Source organism: Mchenga conophoros, linkage group LG17, assembly GCF_057382185.1.
Source record: "Mchenga conophoros isolate Kocher_MC1m ecotype Shallow Benthic linkage group LG17, M_conophoros_male_GT1.1, whole genome shotgun sequence".
Classification (NCBI taxonomy): Eukaryota; Metazoa; Chordata; class Actinopteri; order Cichliformes; family Cichlidae; genus Mchenga; species Mchenga conophoros.
Window position 1 is genome coordinate 15,599,618 of NC_140542.1, and position 22,388 is coordinate 15,622,005.

At 39.7% G+C, this 22,388-nt stretch overlaps 1 protein-coding gene across 11 annotated transcripts in view; it reads right to left on the bottom strand.

The window, feature by feature from the left end:
- Positions 1 to 1,327: 1,327 nt before the first annotated feature.
- pde4dip (phosphodiesterase 4D interacting protein) overlaps positions 1,328 to 22,388 on the bottom strand; it is a 95,089-nt gene continuing 74,028 nt past the window's right edge. For 5 of the 11 annotated variants that reach the window (XM_085253004.1, XM_085253003.1, XM_085253001.1 and 2 more), the window contains 17 exons: positions 22,284 to 22,329; positions 13,805 to 14,073; positions 13,389 to 13,526; positions 13,070 to 13,264; positions 11,748 to 12,032; positions 10,765 to 10,896; positions 10,449 to 10,568; positions 10,106 to 10,295; positions 9,835 to 9,959; positions 8,619 to 8,735; positions 8,383 to 8,487; positions 7,760 to 7,947; positions 7,347 to 7,478; positions 6,393 to 6,531; positions 4,322 to 4,368; positions 4,008 to 4,131; positions 1,328 to 3,225 (listed from right to left, as the gene is read on the bottom strand). In XM_085253004.1, the coding sequence (XP_085109130.1) occupies positions 3,077 to 3,225; positions 4,008 to 4,131; positions 4,322 to 4,368; positions 6,393 to 6,531; positions 7,347 to 7,478; positions 7,760 to 7,947; positions 8,383 to 8,487; positions 8,619 to 8,735; positions 9,835 to 9,959; positions 10,106 to 10,295; positions 10,449 to 10,568; positions 10,765 to 10,896; positions 11,748 to 12,032; positions 13,070 to 13,264; positions 13,389 to 13,526; positions 13,805 to 14,073; positions 22,284 to 22,329 (2,501 nt within the window). In that variant the 3' untranslated portion in view covers positions 1,328 to 3,076. The remainder of the gene's footprint in view (positions 3,226 to 4,007; positions 4,132 to 4,321; positions 4,369 to 6,392; positions 6,532 to 7,346; positions 7,479 to 7,759; positions 7,948 to 8,382; positions 8,488 to 8,618; positions 8,736 to 9,834; positions 9,960 to 10,105; positions 10,296 to 10,448; positions 10,569 to 10,764; positions 10,897 to 11,747; positions 12,033 to 13,069; positions 13,265 to 13,388; positions 13,527 to 13,804; positions 14,074 to 22,283; positions 22,330 to 22,388) is intronic. The other 6 variants (XM_085253005.1, XM_085252996.1, XM_085253006.1 and 3 more) reach the window with 4 other exon arrangements.

Genomic DNA, 22,388 nt, shown 5'->3' on the forward strand with positions numbered 1-22,388 from the left:
GGTACACCTGTTCAGTGTTTCATTAATGCAAAGATCTAATTAGCCCGTCACACGTCAGCAACTCAGTCCATTTAGTCCTACAGTCATGGTCAAGACAACTTGCCGAAGTTCAGGTTGTGCAGCAGCAGAAGACCGCACCAGCTGTCAATCCTGTGCTGAGTAGGATAACATTGACTGGGCTGATGGATCTCAAACTCTGCTGCAGCATACAGATGCTTTCATTTAGTTTATCTGGCATAAACAAAATAAAAGCATGCCAGTATCCATCCTATTTGTACCAGTAGTTTAGACTGGTGGTGTAATGTGGGGGACATTTTCTTGGCACACTGTATGTCAGCATCATTTACTCTAAATGTCTGACTGAGTATTGTTGCTAACCATATCCATCCCTCTCTGATCATAGTGTACCCATCTTCTGATGGCTGCATTCAGAAGGATAACACATTCAAATAACCTCAAACTGAATTTTAAATATGACAACGAGATCATGATAATTTCCCATTTTTCTTTTTTAATGCTCTGATATTTTGAGAAGCACTATGTGATTTTTGTCTTGAAAGGTTCTTTACTTTACTGACTTTACTATCACTTTCCTCAAATGACCTCCCAAGTCATTGCGTTTTAATCCATTCGAGACACGTTTGGGGTGTAGTAGAATTGGATATTTGCATTATGGATGTGTAGCTGGCCTGCAAATTTGTCAGCTTCCCATTCAGTTGACCACAACTCCATATTATGGTCAGTATAGACAACAAAGTCCAAAGAGTGTTTCCAGCGCCTTGCTGAATCTTTGTCACAAAGCCAATATGGAGTTCAACTCAGTGTAACTAAAGAAATGGCCAGTGAGTTTACCCTTACTCTTTAGTATAAAATAATTCATAAATTTCAAAACATAACAGGAAACAACTCATATTTTCTGCGCATCATGTCTTCTTTAATTTAACATGTATGATCACTTTTTAATTTAAGAGTTTTAAAATTTTAATCTTTAAATTTTTATGCCTCTGCTTTCATTTTGTATTTGCATTTCCTGCTTTTATAGCTTTTCTTGCTTATTGTTGATCTTATAATCAGCATTTAATATTGTTGATCTAAAAAGAGAAAAGCTAGTGACACTTGAAAGTATTCTGTAATTTTGTGTAAGTCACATGTACATCTATTGTTATTCTGTTTTGTTTTTATTTTGAACAGCATTTGAGCGCTGATTAAACACGGTTTATGAAGTGTACAGTATAAAGAAACCCTCACTGTATTTGCAAGGCTGTGCTTAAGGTGAACAAAATAAAAAACATGTAGTATAACGTGAGAAAACAACAAACATGACAGATATTTTTGTCCCCTTTTATTGGAAAGATCTTCACCACAAAACATTTTAATAAAGAGAAGTCTTAAAAATACAAATGGCCTTCATCCAAAGACCATCTCTTCTCTCTGATGTACATACTACCGTTAATATGCACATATATGAAGGGTGGCTCCTAAAACAGCTCTAACACTAAAAGAAACAAAACAAACCAAGTTTGACCTTTGACCTCTAAGGGAAAACAGTCCAAAACTGTTTAATCTCTTTTAAACCTGATTTAACAACATGCAAGTTGTCTACTTTGGTTCATTTTATTGCTTCTTAACTACACTCCTACAGTATAGTGCTGTTTTATGTGATTTAGATAGCTAAAAATGCCTGGGCCAATAAAAGTGCTTCATACTGATTGTCACATGCATTCATCTAACAAATAATTTTCTTAAATCAGTTCAGTTTTAGAATTAAAACCGTTGACATGGCACTTTAACACTCAAGCTTAAAAACAAAAGCAAAGAAACACAGAGCTATGTATTGCACAGTAACCCCAGAATTTCCATTTTTCAGTAAAAGTATTAGAGGGCAGTAAAGCCACAGTTCATGCACAAAACAAAACAGGTGACCTACAAAACAGAAAAAAGTCACGAAAACAAACTAAACAATAATAATAATAATAAACACAAGAGGAGCCAATGAAATAAAATAAACTGTGAGTGTCACAAAACCTCTTCCAAAGGAAACGCTTCCAGAGACGTGTTTACTTTTTTAAAATATCGCTGTGACAAAACATTAAAACACACAGATACTGACAAATTTAGCTAAAAACAAAAAATAAACATAGAAAAAAAAGTTGTTGTTTTAAAAAAAAAGGAAAAAAAAAAAAGAAGTTGACGAAGAAGAAAAAAAGAGATGCTATGGTTTTTTGTTTTTTTTAATCGTTACAAAAATGAACTGTCATCCTTTCTGGACCATTTATTAAAATGTATCTCACAAGTATCTTTTTTACAAGGTTTATCAAGCCTGCAAGTTGATGATGCCAGACCCCCATTTTAAATTATCTAAAGACAAAGGAAAGATTGTTTCCATGTCTAACAGAAAAAGTGAAGTTGGAGGGTGAACGGTGAATCAGTGACACTAAGCTGCTGTGTTACTTGAAAGTAAAAACATCATCTACCAGCTACACGACCGACTGCACGTCTTTTGATGGTTCTATGTTCTTTTTTCATTAGGATATTAGGACAAAACTAAAACATAACTACCTCTGGGGAGTATGGCTTTGTTTTATCACAACGCTCACACCACATGCATGTAATTCTACACACTGACTACAAACATGAGCCTCAAGAGAGGCTAAGAGGAAGCACTTTGGATTTTGCTCTTTAACTCTTCCTTTTCCTGCTGGCATTAAACACATTTTTTGCATTTTAAAATCCCTGCTGAAGTAACAAAGGTGAAGTTCCTTCCTGATTTGTCACTTTTAAACTGTGAGTCAAGGGCATCCTCCAGAAATTGCTGATTAATTTGCTGATGAATCTAAAAGTTTTCAAACTGTTTTAAATTTAGTTCTATTCTTATTTAAATTTGGTTTAATAGTAATAATGCAAAAAGACCTATGAATCATAAACAAGCTTCAGCCAAACTGAGACTTATCTCATATGAACAAAAAAACCTTTGAGTTCCCTCCAGGAAAATCCTGCAAACATCTGCACAAATTATACCATTGATACAAATAATAAAATAACACAGCCGGAGATGGCAGTGATGATGAACTCTGAGCTACAGGAAGACTTCCTGCAGGGGGAGCTGGTGGTGAGTCCATCCCTGGGCAGGAGAGGAGGAAGAGCTACAGGGTGAAGTTTGGGGCTTCATGACACTCCAACCAGGAGACATGTTGAGCTCACAGAAGCGTCCGCCTGAGATTTCACCTGAAAGACAGTTGACAAGAGATCCAGGAGGTTTCTATGGAGTGGATCTTATTTATGCACCACCTGTTAAATGTAAGTTGTATATAATTTAAAATGTTACACTTGTACGTAACTTTACTATTTCTTTTTGTTAACACCGGTATCAGCTTCTGATTGCTGTTTATCAGTTTTCCTTTGTCCCCTCAAAATGCACATATACAGAGCAAAACCAACCTATTGCTCAGCCAGTGGTATTAGACATCTATATCAATTTGAGTTCATAAAAAATGTATGTGTATAAAAGTAAGTATAGCAGTAACCACATATAAAGCCCAATAATCTCTTTTGCAGTTAAAAATGTCTGTTTTAAAAATATATATTTTTGGTTCATCTCCACCAGACATTGCATTTCTTTGCACTTATTACTTGATAACAGAATCAAAAGAAATAGTAATCCTGGGTAAGGACTAGAGGCCACATTCTTAAACTGGTCAGTATGGTCTCACTGCACTATTTGCTTTTCTAGTAAGCAAACTGACGTTTCTAGTTATCGTTTTTGTCCAAATGATGATTAGCAAGAAAGACGAACATTAGCAAGGAAAGCAACGTGTTAGTGTTTGCTTAGTCTTTTACATACAAGTATGCTGTTTACCTGTTTAGTAGTATCTCAGTCAGCCTTACATGCTGCATGATTATGTAGTATTTAAGTGGCTTTACTGGCTACATGCAAACATTTTTGATATATACTGTAGGTTCTTAATCAAAAAGCAAGCAGCTTCACCACCCAACACGCCAGACTGTACCTTTACCAGGCCAGAGTTGTGAGGATGAGGATGAGGAAGAATAAGAGGAGGAGAGGAGTGAGGGAGGAGAAGGAGGAATGGGAAAAGGAGCTTGGTGCAGGGAAGAAATCCTGAGTTCATTCTCCTGAGGACACTCAGTAGGAGACAGGATAGAGGAGGAAAGGTAAAGAAAACAAACATCTTTTTCTAATGACCAAAAGTGTGAGGGACGTCATCATCCACCCACTTAGTTGTTCTTACTTATGGGAATACAACACTCATTGTGGATAATGATACCAAAACCAGGATTAATATGAGGCAACGAGTGAACTGACCTGTAAGTTGGTCTTGGCTTTTCTCAAGACATCGCGTGTTCTCAACACTGTAAAAAACAAAAACATACAATCATCATCATTTCTTTTTCTGACACAAACTGTAACAACGGTGAAAACATTACACATGACCATGATTACACATGATTACTGACAATACAAAGTAATCTCAGAGTCAAAATCTCAGGCTTCTCGTAAATGCTCCAGTTCAGACTCTATGAACAAGAAAGTCTTGCCATATGAGGCACCTGTGGCTCAGGAGGTGCAGCACATCATCACTAATCAGAAGGTTGGTGGTTTGATCCCCAATTTAAAAGTATTTTCCAAGTGCTGTTAAATAGAGAAGGATTTTTTTAAACACAGCTTTTCCAAACATTCTCGTTTTATTATGGATGCTTACAGTATTTTACTTTGGACACAGGAGCCAAATTATTTATTAAAGTGTTCGATGCTAATAGTCAAATGTGCATCCCTTTGCTGGATAACAGTCATTTGTTGTCTCACACACATCATCTTAGCAAATTTCTCAAGTTCCTCCAGATTTGATGGTCTTTTGCCATTAACCTTGGTCTTCAACACCCCACAGTTTTCAGTGATATTCAAAACAGGAGTTTGTGCAGGCGAGTCGATAATGTTCACTGGAAAACAAAGTGACAACCTAGATCGAGTTTTTCTGCCGACTGCTTGAGGTTTTCTTTCAAAATCTTCACATATGCTTCTTTCTTCATGATTTCTTACATTCTGACAATATTCCCACGTCACCTACCCATTGGAAGGTTGGTTGTTCGATGCCTGGCTGCTTCAGTCTACGTACATGCCAAATATCCTAACTTTGTGTGAATGAGGCAAGTTTTGTAAAGTGCTTTTAGTACTCAGGTGGAGTAGAAAAACACTATATAAGAAACAGTCCGTTTCCAGCCCCCTGCGTGTTTCACTGTAAGGATTGTGTTTTTGGGTTGTACGCCTTTTCAATCATAAGCAGGATGTGCTTCTAGTATATATAATCTTTCTCCAGGTTGTCCTGGAGTTTTCCTTGGGCTTAAGGGTAAAGTCATTCACTGGTATCTTGGCAGCTGTTCAGGGATCTTTAGATACACCTCTCACTAGTTTTCTTTGAATTTCACTTCCTACCTCCACCAGGCTTGTTCTGTACCGTGTGCCTCTCTTTGAACTCTCTCTTGTCACTCCAGTTCTTGAAAACACCATGTATATAGATCTCAGTTTTAACTTGATTTTACAAGCTTTGAGCACTGCATAGGTGAAAGACGTTATTAGACAGGAATAGTTTGTGCTGCATAAATAGAAATTTTGTATGCTTTATAAAAAAAAACCCAAGTATATTTAGAAATGCTGTGTTGAAAATCCCATCCATCCATTCGCTTCCGCTTATCCTTTTCAGGGTCGCGGGGGGCTCTGGAGCCTATCCCAGCTGTCATAGGGCGAGAGGCGGGGTACACCCTGGACAGGTCGCCAGTCTGTCGCAGGGCCAACACACAGGGACAGACAACCATTCACACTCACATTCACTCGCACATTCACACCTAGTGGCAATTTGGATTATCCAATTAACCTATCCCCACAAGCTGCATGTCTTTGGACGGTGGGAGGAAGCCGGAGTACCTGGAGGGAACCCACGCAAACACGGGGAGAACATGCAAACTCCACACAGAAAGACCCCAGCCTGATGGTGGAATTGAACTCAGGACCTTCTTGCTGTGCGGCAACGGTGCTAACCACCGTGCCACAGTGCTGAAAATCCCTTTCTCTGTTAAAAAAGAAAATTTTGACAATAACTTGTATGAATGTGTGTGTGACTGGGTGAACGAGGCTTGTAGTAAAAAGCACCTTGAGTGCTTTATTAGAAATGAGAAAGTACCAGACAATTTATCGTTTCCCATACCCCTTTTATTGCCAGCTTTGGCATGCAACTCTAGCTGTGACCACAGAATAGCAATAGAAAAAGCCCACAATCTGTTCATACCAAGTGTAGCCAATAAAAAGAGACGAGAGCCTCTCTACACTTAACACATGGTTTTACATGTGCTATTAGAGTTTTTTGGAAATGTGTACTCACATTGGCTGACTATAAAGTGCTCCATGCTATCTTTGGTGCCGCTGGAGCTCTTGACTCTCTCCATTGTGTCCTTTAGAGCCTGTTCTTGCTCTGAGAGCTTCAGACGGAGAGAAAGGACCTCCTCCCTCAGAGACCGATCCTAAATAGCAAAAGACAGGTAGATGGCTCTCTAAGCTCTTGGAGATGCATACACTGACGTGCAGAACATGCGAGTACAACCTGAAATAACAAAGGCAGGTGCAGCAGTTGCAGTAAATGATACATTTTTGCATAAAATCTGTTTATTCACTCATATCCAGCTCCTTTAATCTTTGGGGAAAAGTTAATAAATCTTTTACTTCTAAGTAAAGTATGTGCAAAGGCACCTAACAGGGTTCACCTCACAGGGGCCAACTGTATCACCCTCATGTTTTTCTATCAGCAACAAGCTTACGTAGTGAAACTTACTCTGTGTAGGGTGGTGTGATTCTTTCTGAGAGCCTGAGGAAAAGGAGCAAGATCATTTAACCCTGACAGACGTTTAAAAAAATGATTTTGAGCTGAATGTTTCTGTTATATAAACTTCACATTTAATGGGAGTTGGATCTAAAAGTGGCAAATTAGATATATATTTTTTATATAGGTTTAAAACACTAATTGATTACATATTATAGCAGCAATGTAATATGTCAAAGTCTGCTTTTAATTGAGTTTTTTCAGTGATACAAATGCCCTCATCCAGTGTTACACTGGTCCTGTTGTAACACATTGTCTTGCATTAAACTGAACATTTTAGTCAATTTTAGTAAATACTTTTATCAAGAAATATTTTTTCCACTTCTCTATTTATGTATTAATGCTGAGAAAAGAAATCATGCGTGGCGAGAAAAAAATAGTAATACAGTGATTTTGGTCTCTCGTTTTTACAATCCCAAATCAGATTTTCTCTGTGACACCAGGAAATACTTTTCTGACCTGTTGGACTTCCTCAGATTTGGGCAGAGCTGCTCTCCAGAACACGCGAAGCAGAGACTCAGCCTCATCCAGTATCTGCCGCAGAGTTTTAGTGTCCAGCAGCAGCTTCTGAACAGAACCCCAGTCTGAAAGCTGGAACACAAAATGCATGAAGTCAATATAATGTGCATTAATTATGAATATATTTATTTCTATTTATGTATGAGAGGTTTTCGCCAGGGCTGCGGCACTTGTTCGCGTCGCTTCTGTTATGAGAAAAAGTTATTTACAGACCTGATAGCACATTCCAGAGACCACCCCCCATTACAAGGCACTAATAATTTTTATCTTATCAGCTCTGGACTTTTATGAGGACCATAATTTAGTAAATGAATCTCAAGTTATATTGAATAAAAAGAGATTTGAGCTCTTACCTGATGAAAGGAGAACTCCTGTGAGGTGCTCAGAGAATAAAGAGCAGTCTCCATCTTAAGGAGGAGCGCACTTCCCTGGAGGATGTGCTGCTGCAGAACTTTGAAGTCATCAATGTGGCCCACTGCATGGCGGCCATGACAGTTATAAAAACAGCCATCTGTGCGATGTCCATGCAGGGTTGAGCCTGCTGGAAAGGAAAACGAAAGAACTGTGTCCAGTGCAGTCTTCTCTCTATGGATTCACTTATTTGATTTAAGAGTACAGAAATCCCACATAAAAAAGAACCTTTAAATGCCTAAAGTTACAGGTTCAAACTTAAGCCAGGCTCAAGCCAGGAGGATGTGCAATAACCACACATTATCAGTGACATGAAGCAAGGAGTTATTATTTGAAAGAATTGTGGATGTGGACTCAAACATACACGGTTACTGTTATTTCCTTTTTTGCTCAGAGATATTGTTCCCCATAGCCAACTGCTAATAGTTTCTGGTTTCATGTAAAATTATTCACACTGAGGGATACCTGAACAAAGCTCGCAGAATAATGTTTTCATGCTTAAAGTTATGACTATTATGGGTAGGATTGCATAGTCACAGTGCAAGTGCTGCTTGAAATCTCTCACCCTGATCAGTTGCTCCAGTTTCTTCTGTGTGTTTCTGCATAGCATGCAAAGGAGAGGAAGGACTGAAAAGTCCAGTGTCTCTCACAGGTGGAGAGGGAACGCTATCTGTGGAGACAGATTCCCATCAGTACTGATTTAAAGTTTCCTTGTTAAAACATTTTTGTAATTGTAATGCTATGATCTGCCATATTTGTCAGGATTTTCAGAAACAGTCTATGTGTTTCAGATATACTGACCGCTGAAGAGCTGCCTCCTGGCTTGAGGCTGCGTGTCAGCTTCTCTGCTCAGCTGCTGCTCCAGCTGAATGTGCAGGTCTTTGGGATCAAAGACTGTTGTGCTGTCACTGCCTTGACCTGTTAGAGAACACACAAATACTGGTGATTAACAAAGAAAGTAGACAATCTGTGTGGGAGCGTGGGATTGGGAAAAGAAGCAGGTCCTCATTGTAACTTTAGAAAAGTGACACATTAGATGATTTTAACAAGGAATACATTTTTAAGTTCACAAAACACACACATGGACCAGTTTTCATATTACTGCATTCCTAAACAGAAACATAATTCCAGCAGCCGTCTTTTACGAATGGCAGCTCATAGAAAAAATACCCACCTAGAAAATAGTGATTGATGCCAGTGGGGTTCATTCACTAATATAGGCAAAATTATCCAAACAAAATAAGTGTGCATGCAGAATTTTTGGTCTGATTAATGAAACATGTGCAATGTTTTTCTACTTTTATTTTTGAATGCTGTATGACAAAATATTCTGTGATATAAAGTGAAAAGGTTTGACATCAGATATGATGTGAAGAAAAATAAGATAGCATAAGAAGGAAGCAGGTGGAGGAGATGAAGAGCCTCCAGCCCACTGGGAAGTAGCAAACTGGTAAGAAATGAATGCCATTGATGACATCCAGCCAATATGCAAGTCTTTTTAGTAAATGCAGCTTTATTATGCTAAGCATTTAGTGTTAGGTATATTAGCTAAAGCTCAATCGTTTATGTTGTACGTTACATTTAAATTCTTTATTGTTATTTAACTCTATGATTTTTTTTTACATTGTTCTGGAAAACAAACTAATTGCCAAAATAAGTTTAAAACATAAGACAGACTGGTATACATGTGGTCTGGGGAAGTTTTAAATTTGTTTATAAAGTATTTAAAAAAATTCATGTAGGAAAATACTGATGAATTCTCGATACGTGCGTGTTTCTATGCACTGTTTAAGCACAGTTTTGTGTGTACACCATGTTTAGAATTAAAAATATTACTTCTAGAATACTTAGAGAAATTTTGCATTACTCATTTTCCTGCCCTGCGATAAATTGGCCACATGTCCATGGTGTATCTTGCGTCTTGACTGCTACTCCAGGACCACAATGTCTCTGAATTCAGTAAAGACAAATGGATGGATGGATGCTTTTCTTCAGGCGACTGTGTGTTGATTCTTACCAGTGGGCGCATTTGTGGTGACTCTCCCCTTTTTGCCATCCACCTGCAGCTCACACTGAAGAGAATGGACCAAACTGCGGCTCTCACAAAGCTGCTGCCGGAGAACAGTCAACTCATGCTGGAGCCTGAGGTATTTCATAAAATGCATGAAATCATGTTATTTATTACCTATGATTTCTTTAAGATATGTGTTTCCTTCAAAATCGTCCCACTAAAATGTCTAAAAAGTGTTAGACTCCAAGTATTCCAATGAGAGAAACAAACAGACTACCTGTTGACGGTTTCCTGGTTCCTCAGTCTGTCTTGTTTCAGGTGTAACATCTCCTGACTCTGAGCTTCAGCCTCAGTTTGGAGCTTCCTGGTTTGCTCTGCCCACTTCTCAGCCTCTAGCTCCACCTCCTTCACCCTGGAACGCTCCTGGAGCGCCACCTCCCTCAGCTGCTCTGCCTCCTTAGTGCTCTCTGCATGATACATAACAACAGAGCAGAGTGGATATTTTGATTTTGAACTTTTTTGTCTGATTTCAGGCAGGGACATTTAAGACTCACATTTACATTCTGAATATAAATAATGACTCTTGAGCTTATGACATGGTAGTAAACATTATACTGTACCTTTGGTAACCTGCTTCAGCTGATTTTGTAGACTAACATTTTCCTCTTTTAGAAGTCTAATCTCACTGGCAAGCTGGTTGACTGATTCCAGTCCCTGGATGTAAATATTGGTAGGAGCACCTTTGGAGGAGATAGAGACAGAGGAGTGAAAAATAATAAATAATAAATAAATAATGACAGAAAAAAAACATCTTTGTAAATTCAATTTAAAGCAATAAAATTTCGATAACATATTTTGTCAGGACTAAATTCAATGCTTTTCAAAACTTTGAGCCCTGCAGATAACACGAACAGTGTGTTCGTTTGTCTCTGTTACCTTTCTCAGTGGTGGTTCGGGCCAGTTTCTCCTCCAGCTGTTGTCGGAGACGGTCGTTGGTGTGGATGGAGTCCTCCAGTCTCTGCCTCAGACTCCTGATTTCCCTCAAGTGCTCCTTCATCAGGTCTGAACCTGTAGCAGACAAGCGAAGAGTGAGTGTCTGTTGTGAAATCACCAATCACGCTCACCTAATAAACTAATAAGGCAAGAAAAAGATCATTGTCAAAAACAGCGACTGATCACTCACAGCTGGCTTAACAGGAGACAATAACCATATTTTTGTTTTTTGTTTTGTTTTTCATGCACTGGCTATTTTTGAGTATTTTAATTCCAAACATGTCTGGATGTGTGTTTAACTAAACCCTTTCAAATGTCATTGCATATTTAATCCATGTTCAATAAAACAAAACTTCTTATACATGATTTAAAATTTGAGATCATTTGCAACACAGTGCTCACAAAACATTTAATATGTTTCAGATCAATTTGATTTTATTTATAGCACTACAACAAAAGTTGCCTGAAGGTGCATTCACAGCCTGATGTATTGAATGCTTTGTTCGTAATACATCAGCACAATGAAAGAATAATTCAGAAGCCGAGCTTTTATTATATTCATCTGAAAATTCTGGAGTTTTTAAAACTTATTACAAACCTATAACATCTCGTCTTTGACCATTTTACAAACAAATATTCCAAACTAATTTCAGCTCAGTGTTATGCAATTCTTGGGGTTTTTTTGGTATTTCTTTTAAGGCTATAAGAAAATAAGAATAAAAATGTGCTTTTAATGCCTCAGCTGAGGAAATACAGTTTAGACTAATTTACTACACAAGTTTGCTAAAAACTGATATTACATAAGCATACCCAGGCACTAGCGTCAGTAGGGAACTTGTACATACAAAACATTGAACAATTTTCTAAACATTTTTAACATAAACACCCAGAAATCAGAGAAATCATCGGGCACATTAAAGCTTTACCTGTGTGACTGTTGCCTGACTGGTACCCCGAGGATCCTGATGACAGGTCAGCTCCAGTTCTCACTGCTCGATTTCCATAGCTCACATCCCACAATGCACTGCTCTCCAGGAGGCTAGCCCCAGCTTTCATTGTCAAGCTGGCATCCAGACTACTGTTGCTAGCAGCACTGCTGAAAGGAGAAGGTTGGAATCCTTGGTAGGAGAGAGGCAGTAAGTCAAAGGAGTCCGGCTGCTGGTAGACAAATGGGAAACCCTGAAGCGGTTTGGCTTGAGGAGTAGAAAACCCTGCAGAGGATGAGAAGATTTAAGGAAACAACTAAAGGAAAAGCGGATAGCTTATATATTGCATAAATACATGGTCTGCTTTGTGTGTGTGTCTTAGAGAGACCAAGAGCAAGATGAAGGGATTTCTCCTGACATCGGGAGCAAGTTTGTTAATCAGCCAAATGAAATTTGTCTGGTTGGGGCTTTCTGAAAGCTCTAATGCCCATCGGTGTTTTAAGATCACAGCAAATCCCTCTCCAGCTGGAGGCTCTGGCTTCATTAAACATCAAGCGCAGAACAGTTGCTTAATGAGTAAGAAAGTACAGTGTGTTAAAGATAAAGGCAATGGGATGACAGGACAGTGAGAAGAAAGACAAAGGCAGTTGGGGAGAAATGAATTATTAAAGCTGGTCAGCTCCCTCTCTGCTTAACTACAAGAAGCCATCTTATAACTTTTATTATAGTGTACAATTCAGAGGCAACAGATGCTCAAGAAATTAGTAGAGTACAACTAAATGTAATGTAGATGGCTGTTGCTATCAAAGTTATGTGCTCTAATTATGTGATGCTCTTTATTAAGACACACAAAATGTCAGAAATTCAGGATCTGCAACCAAATCAGATCATAAAATCAGCCTTTAGCTGATCTAACAAATCCCCCACATATCTTTTAGAAAGTAAACAATACAAAGTAATTCATTTGCATCATGCCTCAGTATTTTATGGGGCACTAATTACCATATAATGCACCAGCACAAGCATAAATGCGGCCAATGACATCGCCATCTTATGTAGGTTATGTCATAGGGTCCAAAAAGATCCCCCGTAGAAGTCTAAATCATTTCTAATGATTCAGACTTCTGAAGCATTCAACAATTATTGAGTAATCGTTACTCTTAGGCAGACTAAATCCATTTTATTTCACCAGCAGCTGCTTAATTTTGAAAAGAAATTCAAAGGATTGTTTCTGGAAGGAATCAGTTCTTGGTTGCACACTCCATTGAATTTGTTAAGTTTAAAGTGGGTCAAACACAAAAGCATGCAAAGACATGACGCACTGCCTTTGTCTGCCAGCTGCCTTTGTAACATCTGCAGCTCCTGGTGCACCTCAGTCAGGGAGAAACCCATACCCCCACTGCTTTGGCAACGGGTTCGCAGGTTGGAAGGGCGAGGATGGAAGGGCAAGCGTGTCTTCTGGGTGGAGGAAGTGGGGGAAGTGTGAAAGGAAGTAGGGCTGAAAACTGAGACAGGAGCTGGGAGAAAAGGGGAAGGTAAATATGATAGACAGACACAAAAAAGCAAAGAATAAAGAAAGATACAGCAAGTAGCAGTTCCTATCTACATGAGCTGAAGGACATTTTCTGGGGTCCTTCCTACCTGTCTGACTCTGCATGCCTGTGTGTTGGGAGCTGGTGGATTGCATGCTGGAGCAGCTATGACAGGACTGGGTTCTGTGAGATGAGGTGATAGATGGAGGGATAGATGGATGGCGTGACACTGTTCCATGGTGACAATCTGGAAAGAAAAGTCATACACTGCAAAACACTGATTCTATGCATTTTATGATAAAGAGTTGATACTGCAAAGGTCAAATGGCAAAACTGCAGTGCGGGACTTGCTCCTTTTGTTCTGAAGAGCATTAAAATGATGGTTAATGCTCTGCTGGAAACAGGTCATCAATTGCAATTTCCTCACACATGAGTAACATTTGCATGGAATTACACAAATATTCATAATTGGAATTCCCTCTGGACTGTGTTGGTTAAAAAAAACACAAAGAAAAACACTCGTACCTGTGCTCACTTTGGCAGAAATCCGTGATTCATCCTGACCAAGCTCACTTGCAGCATCAACATCAGAGCTCAACTCCAGGTCCTCAATTGTGGATCCATGCTCATCGGACACATAAGAGATGCGATCTGATTGGTCGGTGGTATCAGAGAGGGCATGACCGCTGCAGGGTGTGTCAGAACGATGAGGATGATGGTGCTGCTGATGCTGGTTTAGTCTGGCACGGAGAGACTCAATGACCTTGTCCTTCTGCTGCAGCTCTTTACTGAGGCTGTAGGCACGTGCGCGCATGCACACAAACACACACACACACACACACACATTTTATTTACCATGGTCAATGCACAATACATTTATCGTGTCAGATATAGCTAAAATGTAATTCTCCCAAATTATTAGGCCACAAATAATGTGCAGATAACACTCTATTAAATCATCATAAAACCATAAAAGGATTTATAGCCCCCCCACCCAGACACACAAAGAGAAACACATGCACAATTTAAAATGAAAGGCAAAATGTTTAAAAGTACTGAACCCTGATTTCTGTGTGCTGAGGAATCTGAGAGTAGTAGCTGCATGAGTTGTGTCCATGTGACTTAAAGGATAAGTATTATTAAGTAGTGCTGTACCAGGTGTGTGAGTCACCTGCCTGCTCTTCTCACAAAAGGCTTTGCTGACTGCATCGTGTTGCTTTGGGGAAGCCTCTTAGTGACTAACACATACATGACACTGCATCAGATCAAATGTGTAAGAATCTAGACTGACATTAAACAAGTCACACACACATTTTTTGGAAAGCTATGTTCAATTTCACTAGCCACACTCAGGCCTGATTACTGCTACACCCAGTGAATGAAGAAATAATTTCAACAGAACCTTTGTGACAAAGTGAAGTAACAAAGTCATTGACATCTATCAGTCTTGTGAGGGTTAGGAAGTCATTTCTACGGCTTTGGAACTCAGACCCATGGTGCTCCACAAATGGATAAAGTTGGAACAATGGTGAGCTTCCCATAAAATGCATTGATGGAACATCCAGGAAGTCACAAAATAACCCAGAACAATATCTAAAGAACTGCAGGGCTGACCTGGCTCAGGAATGGAGGAAGGTCAGGTTCACAATTCAACAGAGGCTCTGCAAAAATGGCATTCATGCGAGCGTTCCAAGGAAAACAACTGCTGACCAAAAAGAACACAAAGGCTCATCTCATATTTGCATCTTGATGAGCCTCAAGACTTACAGAAAAGAGATTCTATCGACAAGCTGGACTTTGGATACAACACTAGTAACCATCACCTTTGGGCTGAGCTACTCTCTTGGGCTCTGCCTGCAACCCATTATCCATCAAGACTGCATACTGTCAGACGCTTTGCCTTTACTTAAGCAGCAGTACGATCTCAAAAAAGAGGGGAAATACCTCATGCACAAGCATTTAACCACACAGCATGCAATTAATTTGCACAAATGTAATGTCTTTGATATGCTGCTTCGCTACTTGGTGGTGACTCTCAAAGTGGAACCAATGAGAACCAATAATTGAATCGATAAGGAATCGAATGGATAAATGATATCAATGATGGAATTGTAATTGCTGAATTGGTATCAAGTCCCATCTCTAACTGCACCTCATGGTCAGTTGTCAGAACGATTTACCTGTTCAGCCACAAGGACCTTCCTGCTCACAGATGGCTTCACTCCTTCTGCTCGCCTCCTTCCGACTCACTCCCGTGAAACTCTCCACCCTCCACTGTGCTCGACTCCTCATTTCTGGAACCCAATCTGTCAACATCAGCTAATGCTACGTCTACCTGTTCACAGACCCTTTCTCACCGCTGATGTTGAATGAAACTCCAGCTCACACACCCTCGCTGATCCTGAACTATATAAGCAAACGTTTGCCCTTCGTCTGACACTGTTCATTGGGTTTGGTATTAATGTAATCATGACAAACACAGCATTTCATAAAAAGAATGCCACACCATTAGGAAAACACTGTGGTGTAATGGTGATGGATGGAGGTTGGTTAAAAGGATGGATGGATGAATGGATGGAAGGTTTAGGAGGGCTCCAGGGTGCAGCTACTTTCCCACATGGTTCCATTTAGGTTTGCATAGCTTTTTCCATTTAATAAATGAAATCATCAACTGGGCAGCATGGTGGCACAGCGATTAGCAATTGCCTCACAGAAAGAAGTTCCTGAGTTCAACTCTGCCTTTCTGTGTGGAGTTTATATGTTCTTTGTATTTCTGTAGGTACTCTCCAGGTATTTTGGCTTCCCCCCACAGTCCAAAGACATGCAATTAATGGGGTTAGATTAGCTGGTCGTTCTAAATTGCAAATAGCTTTGAATGCCTTGCAACAGACCATGATCTGTCCAGGGTGTACCCTGCCTCATGTTAGCTGGGATAGGCTCCAGCTCCCAGCAACCCTGCTAAGGATGAATCATTTAAAAGCTGCCCTTTGTAAAGGGGGCAAATATTTTTTCACAGCACTACACATCTATGCCTGTACCAGAAAAATAACACCTGCAGGGCTGATACCTAATGGCAGTCAGGGTGCTGATGTCCAGCCTGTGGAGGTCTGCGTGTCCCTCCAATGATGTGTCTTTCCAGACCATCACTGACCTACCACCAATATCTCTCACATGTGCTCAGGGTGAACATGCTCTCATATTTGAAAAACACAGGGTCCTAGTGGTGGACTTGCCAATTCTGTATTCTATGGCAAATGGAAACCGGGCTGCATGGTGCTCAGAGCTCACTAGTGGACGTCAGGCCACCCCCGTGACTCTATCCAAATGTGAAACTAGTGAAAGAAGATGGATAAGGAGGGAAAAAATGCCAGAGTCCTACACAGATGTTATTAATTTAATTAACACCAAAACAACTGAAACTGAATAACAACACCTTCTCCTACATAACTGACCAAAACAATATCCAAGACGTTTTACTGACTTGATGCTATACTCTGATTGAAAATTATTCTTTTACTTTTTTTGAGCAGTGTAGATTATGAATATTACTTTACAAAAACTACAAGTTACCCTTTTTGAAGTTCCTTTTTGTCTTTGGTAAACTACAGACGAATTCAAGAAATAGCCAACCAAGTGGATTAGTAAGGTGCTGGAAGACTAGAGCTGCTAGAACAGCCTCGGTCCATCTTAGCACTGATTGTCCAAGCCTGCTGAACTCTAATGAAAGAATGGAAGAACTCTAACACGCTGGTCAACAACCATCAACAACAATCATCTGGGATTAGATTTGGTGAGTGTGAAGGGCACATTCATCAGAGGATGAAGGCGAACACCCAGAACAACAAATTGACCTCTTATGATAGCACTAGTCTGCCAGTTTCCCTCACTTCAAACATTAACTCTAAACAAACTAGATGCTTTGCTCATATAGTTAATGCATAAACATGACTGTAACTGAAATAACAGAAGCTTGTTATACTGTTTCAAATTGATAACATGTTTCTTTTTTTGTGCTGTCTTACTTGTCGAGCTGTGTGAGCATTGCTCTCCTCTCCCTGTCGGTGTGTTTCTTCAGCAGCAACAGCTCTCTCTCCTGAGCTTTCCACTCCCACAGGGAGAAAGAGAACAGAGAGTCTCTGTACAGTGGGCTGCTTTTAGACAGCATGACTTTCCACAGAGGAGCCATCACCCACCCTCAGTCACCCTCCGCTCCTAACACCCTCCACCTGGGTGAGCGACCATGCCTCCTCTGTCTGCACCGTTTCTATTGAACTCTGCTGCAGTTTGTTCTTCTCTGCTGGGTCTCCAGAGGTAACGGAGAATGGTTCACTGGCATAGATGCAGAGATTCCCAAAATGTGTGTGACAGAAGGTATATTAGACAGGTAGGGCATAACACAGCAGGAGAGACGACAGAGTGCGCGGGTGATAAGGTGAAAAGCATAGAAAATCCTCATTAGGTTTGGGCTTCCCAGAGAGGGTTGTGGGTGTGATCAACAAATTGAAATCAGGGGTAATTGAAAAAGAAGAAGATAAGAAGATCAGCAGAAATGTAAAGGTTTAAAAGTGGAAACAAATAAATTACTCCACTCCCTGAGGAAATTCTACTCTCCTGTACACTTTTCCTTTTCTGATGCTGTTGCTCCTAGGTTCACGACCGCTTGAATAATTCCCTGAAAAGAAAGCCTCTTGTTGCTGCTCTTGACACAGTCTTTCACTCCACCAGCAAACGCACAGCTGCAGCAGCAGCAGGCCTGAGGCAGAGATGTAGTGACGAAAGAGTAAGAAGGAAACAGAGCTATGCATCTAAATCAAAGTCCAGATCCTGAGGGCTTATATGTTCATGCTCCAGCAACCATCAGAAAAAAAAACAGCTGAATGAAAGATCACCCACAAAGCATTGCTCCTTCTTTCTTCTGCTTGCTGATATGTTTTCTAGCCACACCAGTCTATCCATAAAAACATGTAAGCATCATCTTAGCTGCAAAAATGCAATCACAAAATGAAAATGGTTTTCTTTTCAAGGTTTCAGAATATAACAAGTATCCTCCACTTAAAAAGCTTCAGGTTGAAAGAAAAATCCCTTATGCCCAGCCTTCTGTCCATGAACACAAAAAAATCCAGGTTTCTGGTGAGTAAATCTTACATAACAGAAATCGGTGCTCTGCTGGATGCATAGTGCCACGCGCTGCTCCTGATACACTGAAGCAAAGTGACGCTCTCTCTGACGGGCTTCATCGCTCACGTTTTCTCTCTTTCTCGCTCACTCCCTCTGTGTGTGTGTGTGTACGCGCATGCGCACGTGTGTGTCTGTGTGTTTAGCTCCTCTTGACCTATTTCTGTCCCCATTTGAGGTCTTAATAACTTAACCTGATTAGAGGGCATGCCCTGAGCCAAATGCAGCAAAAAGCCTAAGCAGTATTACGCTATCAGTGCAGTCACTCATGTCATGTACTGTACATTTGGCCTGCTGTCCATGTTATGTAGATACTGTTGTCAGAAAAACAACCCCAAGTGTAAGTTCTTATTACCTGTGATTACACTTTAACAACTTACAGCAGCCATGTGCATAAGACCATGCAAAATATGTACTAGTGTCAACGCCTATAAATTGGTGGAACCTGACAGCCTGGCAGGAAATTCATTTTCTAATATGAGTTTAACACTGTAAAAAAAAAAAGTGCTGTATTTTGAGTGAAAGTGGTTTTAAATAAACACAACATAACGCTCCCTTCCAGCTAACATGGACAATGTTTTTAAAGGCAACCAACTTGTACAGGATTGTCATGTTGGTTCAGGGATGGTAAATATAATTGGTTTGTGTTTTTCTGTGTTGTTCTGTTAAAAACAGTGTAGGTCAGTATTTGCACATACAGATCCATTTAAAATACTGAATAGTCATCAGGCAATTAGTGGTTTTTTTTAGATTGCATTTTAGCAAAAATGCCTGAAACTTTGCGTGTTTAAACATAATCGTACTTTAGTAGCTAAAATAGATACTGTAATTTATTCTGTGTTTATTGCACATTCTATGACGAGGGTTCTGGATCCCTGAGGCATTGTGCTACTTTCAAAGAAACAAAATCAGTGGTAAACAACACAATTTTCACACATCTCACCTGTTTTTCTTGATATAAAGAAATCTGTCTGATTATTCATGCATTTACAAGCTGACACACATAACTGACCACACCGTTCAACAGTTCAGTGCAACCCCATACACACTGTATGTACACTCGTAACCAGGGGGAAGGCTAAATTTCTGCCACAGAAAACACACTCGCTGATTCTCCTTCACATCTGGTCAACCATCTGTGCTGGAATAACACGCTGGCAGATTACTGCAGGCCTCCCCCTGTTTACGTCTCTCTGAGGACGAGCTCTAATTATTCATATAGCACTGTTTGTTTTTCGAGATTTGACCCAGCGCTCACTTTTATCCAACAGCAGTGGTGGAGCTCTAAAGACCAAGCCAGCGTTTTAGTGTGTTTACGGTAATTGACTGAAATTCATGTAACTGTTCGTACTTTTTAATGAGCATTAAGTATTTTTGTGACAGATTTACAGTCTGTGCTTTTGACCTCTCGGGCAGCCATGTGATTCTTTTCTTCTCACTCATGCATGAAAATCGAAGAGCTGTGTTATGAAACAAAATTCAATGTTGTGTTACAAGTGATTGAACATCCAGGACATTCATTGCTCAAGCAAAAGAAATGAGCTGCCAAAATCTGTGCTTATAGCTTTTGCTTAATGGAGCCTTGTAAAACTGTGTTCTTTCATCATAAAGCTGTGATGATACATTAAATGGCATTGAACACACTAATCAGGTGCCTGTGTGTTACAAATTCTTTAAACTAAACAGCTTTCTGCTGAAGAAATATTAACGATTTGTACTTGCGCTTGAGGATTATTAAAGAGAAACTAAGATTTTAAAAGCTGGACATTTGATCAGCAGCACTGTGTCAAATTAAGGCCAGTAACCAGATTCTGGATGGCATTACCTTGGCCTCCAGTAACACTGTGAGGAATATTGGGGTAATTTCTGACCAGGACATGTCCTTCAATGCACATATTAAACAAATATGTAAGACTGCTTTCTTCCATTTGTGCAACATCTCTAAAATTAGAAATATCCTGTCTCAGAGTGACGCTGAAAAACTAGTTCATGCATTTATTACTTCCAGGCTGGACGACTGTTATTCATTATTATCAGGATGTCCTAAAAACTCGCTGAAAAGCCTTCAGTTGATCCAAAATGCTGCAGCAAGAGCACTGACAGGGACTAGAAAGAGAGAGCATATTTCTCCTGCATTGGCTTCCCTTCATTGGCTCCCTGTTAAATCCAGAATTGAATTCAAAATCCTGCTCCTCACATACAAGGTCTTAAATAATCAGGCCCCATCTTATCTTAATGACCTTGTAGTACCATATCACCCTATTAGAGCACTTCGCTCTCGCACTGCAGAACTACTTGTTGTTCCTAGAGTATTTAAAAGTAGAATGGGAGGCAGAGCCTTCAGTTTTCAGGCCCCTCTTCTGTGGAACCAGCTTCCAGTTTGGATTCAGGAGACAGACACTATCTCTATGTTTAAGATTAGGCTTAAAACTTTCCTTTTTGCTAAAGCATATAGTTAGGGCTGGATCAGGTGACCCTGAATCCTCCCTTAGTTATGCTGCAATAGGTGTAGGCTGCTGGGGGATTCCCATGATGCATTGAGTGTTTCTTCTTCAGTTACCTTTCTCACTCACTATGTGTTAATAGACCTCTCTGCACTGAATCATACTTGTTATTAATCTCTGTCTCTCTTCCACAGCATGTCTTCTATCCTGTCTTCCTTCTCTCACCCCAACCAGTAGTGACAGATGGCCCCGCCCCTCCCTGAGCCTGGTTCTGCTGGAGGCTAAAAGGGAGTTTTTCCTTCCCACTGTTGCCAAAGTGTTTGCTCATAAGGGTTCATATGATTGCTGGGGTTTTCACTGTTTTATTATTGTAGGGTCTGCCTTACAATATTAAGTGCCTTCAGTCGACTGTTGTGATTTGGTGTTGTATAAATAAAACTGAATTGAACTGAATTGCAGCAGGAAGTCAGACTTGACATAGATTGTAAGAAAAAAAAAGGACAAGAAAATGAACAAGGCTGCCGAGAGGAAGTGGAATGTTCAGCTTTTAAAATCTTAGTTTTTTTCCCCAGTAAACACAGAAATACATGGTTTTGCTGACCCTTCCCAACTCAGAAATATGTAGCTTTCAATTAGTTCTTATAACAGCTTAGACTGGTCTTAAATACAAGGAACTTTAGTTTAAAAACTCACCATTAAGCATTATAAATGTATAACTCTATTTTAATACACAGAACAGCTACTAACTGTGATGGCATGGATTTATATTTCATTTCATGTCAGAAAGGAATGCAACTTCTTATAATTAAGCTTGTCTGCTTAAACAGGAAAATATGTAGTTATTTTAGATTTCATATTTTAGTATTGTCCTACATTCTCCTGTAATGTTAATGGAACAAGCTGCGATTTCTATAGTTATTTCATTGTTATGTAATGTAAATATATCTTGTGTATTGATAGGCTTTAATCTCTAATGTTGTATTGTGTAGTATAACAACACAATACAGCATTAGAGATTAAGTATCACCCTGAAGGTGCATCAATGTGGTATTTGAAAATGCGAAAGCTGAAAAATGCAGAATGACAATATGGTGAATTACGCCATTTTTCACATTCAGTATTCAGTATAATGTTTGAGATTGACCAAAAACATTATAGCCCCCCCCCCCAAAAAAAATTATTATGTGAAACATCTTTGTGTAGCTTAACATTTTTGGATCACAATAATTGTGAAGTGGAATAATGGAATATAATTAATTTTTACACACACACACACACACACACACACACACACACACACGCACACACACACACACACACACACACACACGCACACACACACACACACACACACACACACACACAAAGCTGTAATGAGGACTGACCGGATGGCAAGTAGCTCTGTCTTATCTGGGTTTTCGGAACAATCTCCTGTTTGAAAACAAAGAAAGAGCATCAATATCATTAACTGTTATCTGCACTCCCTGCTC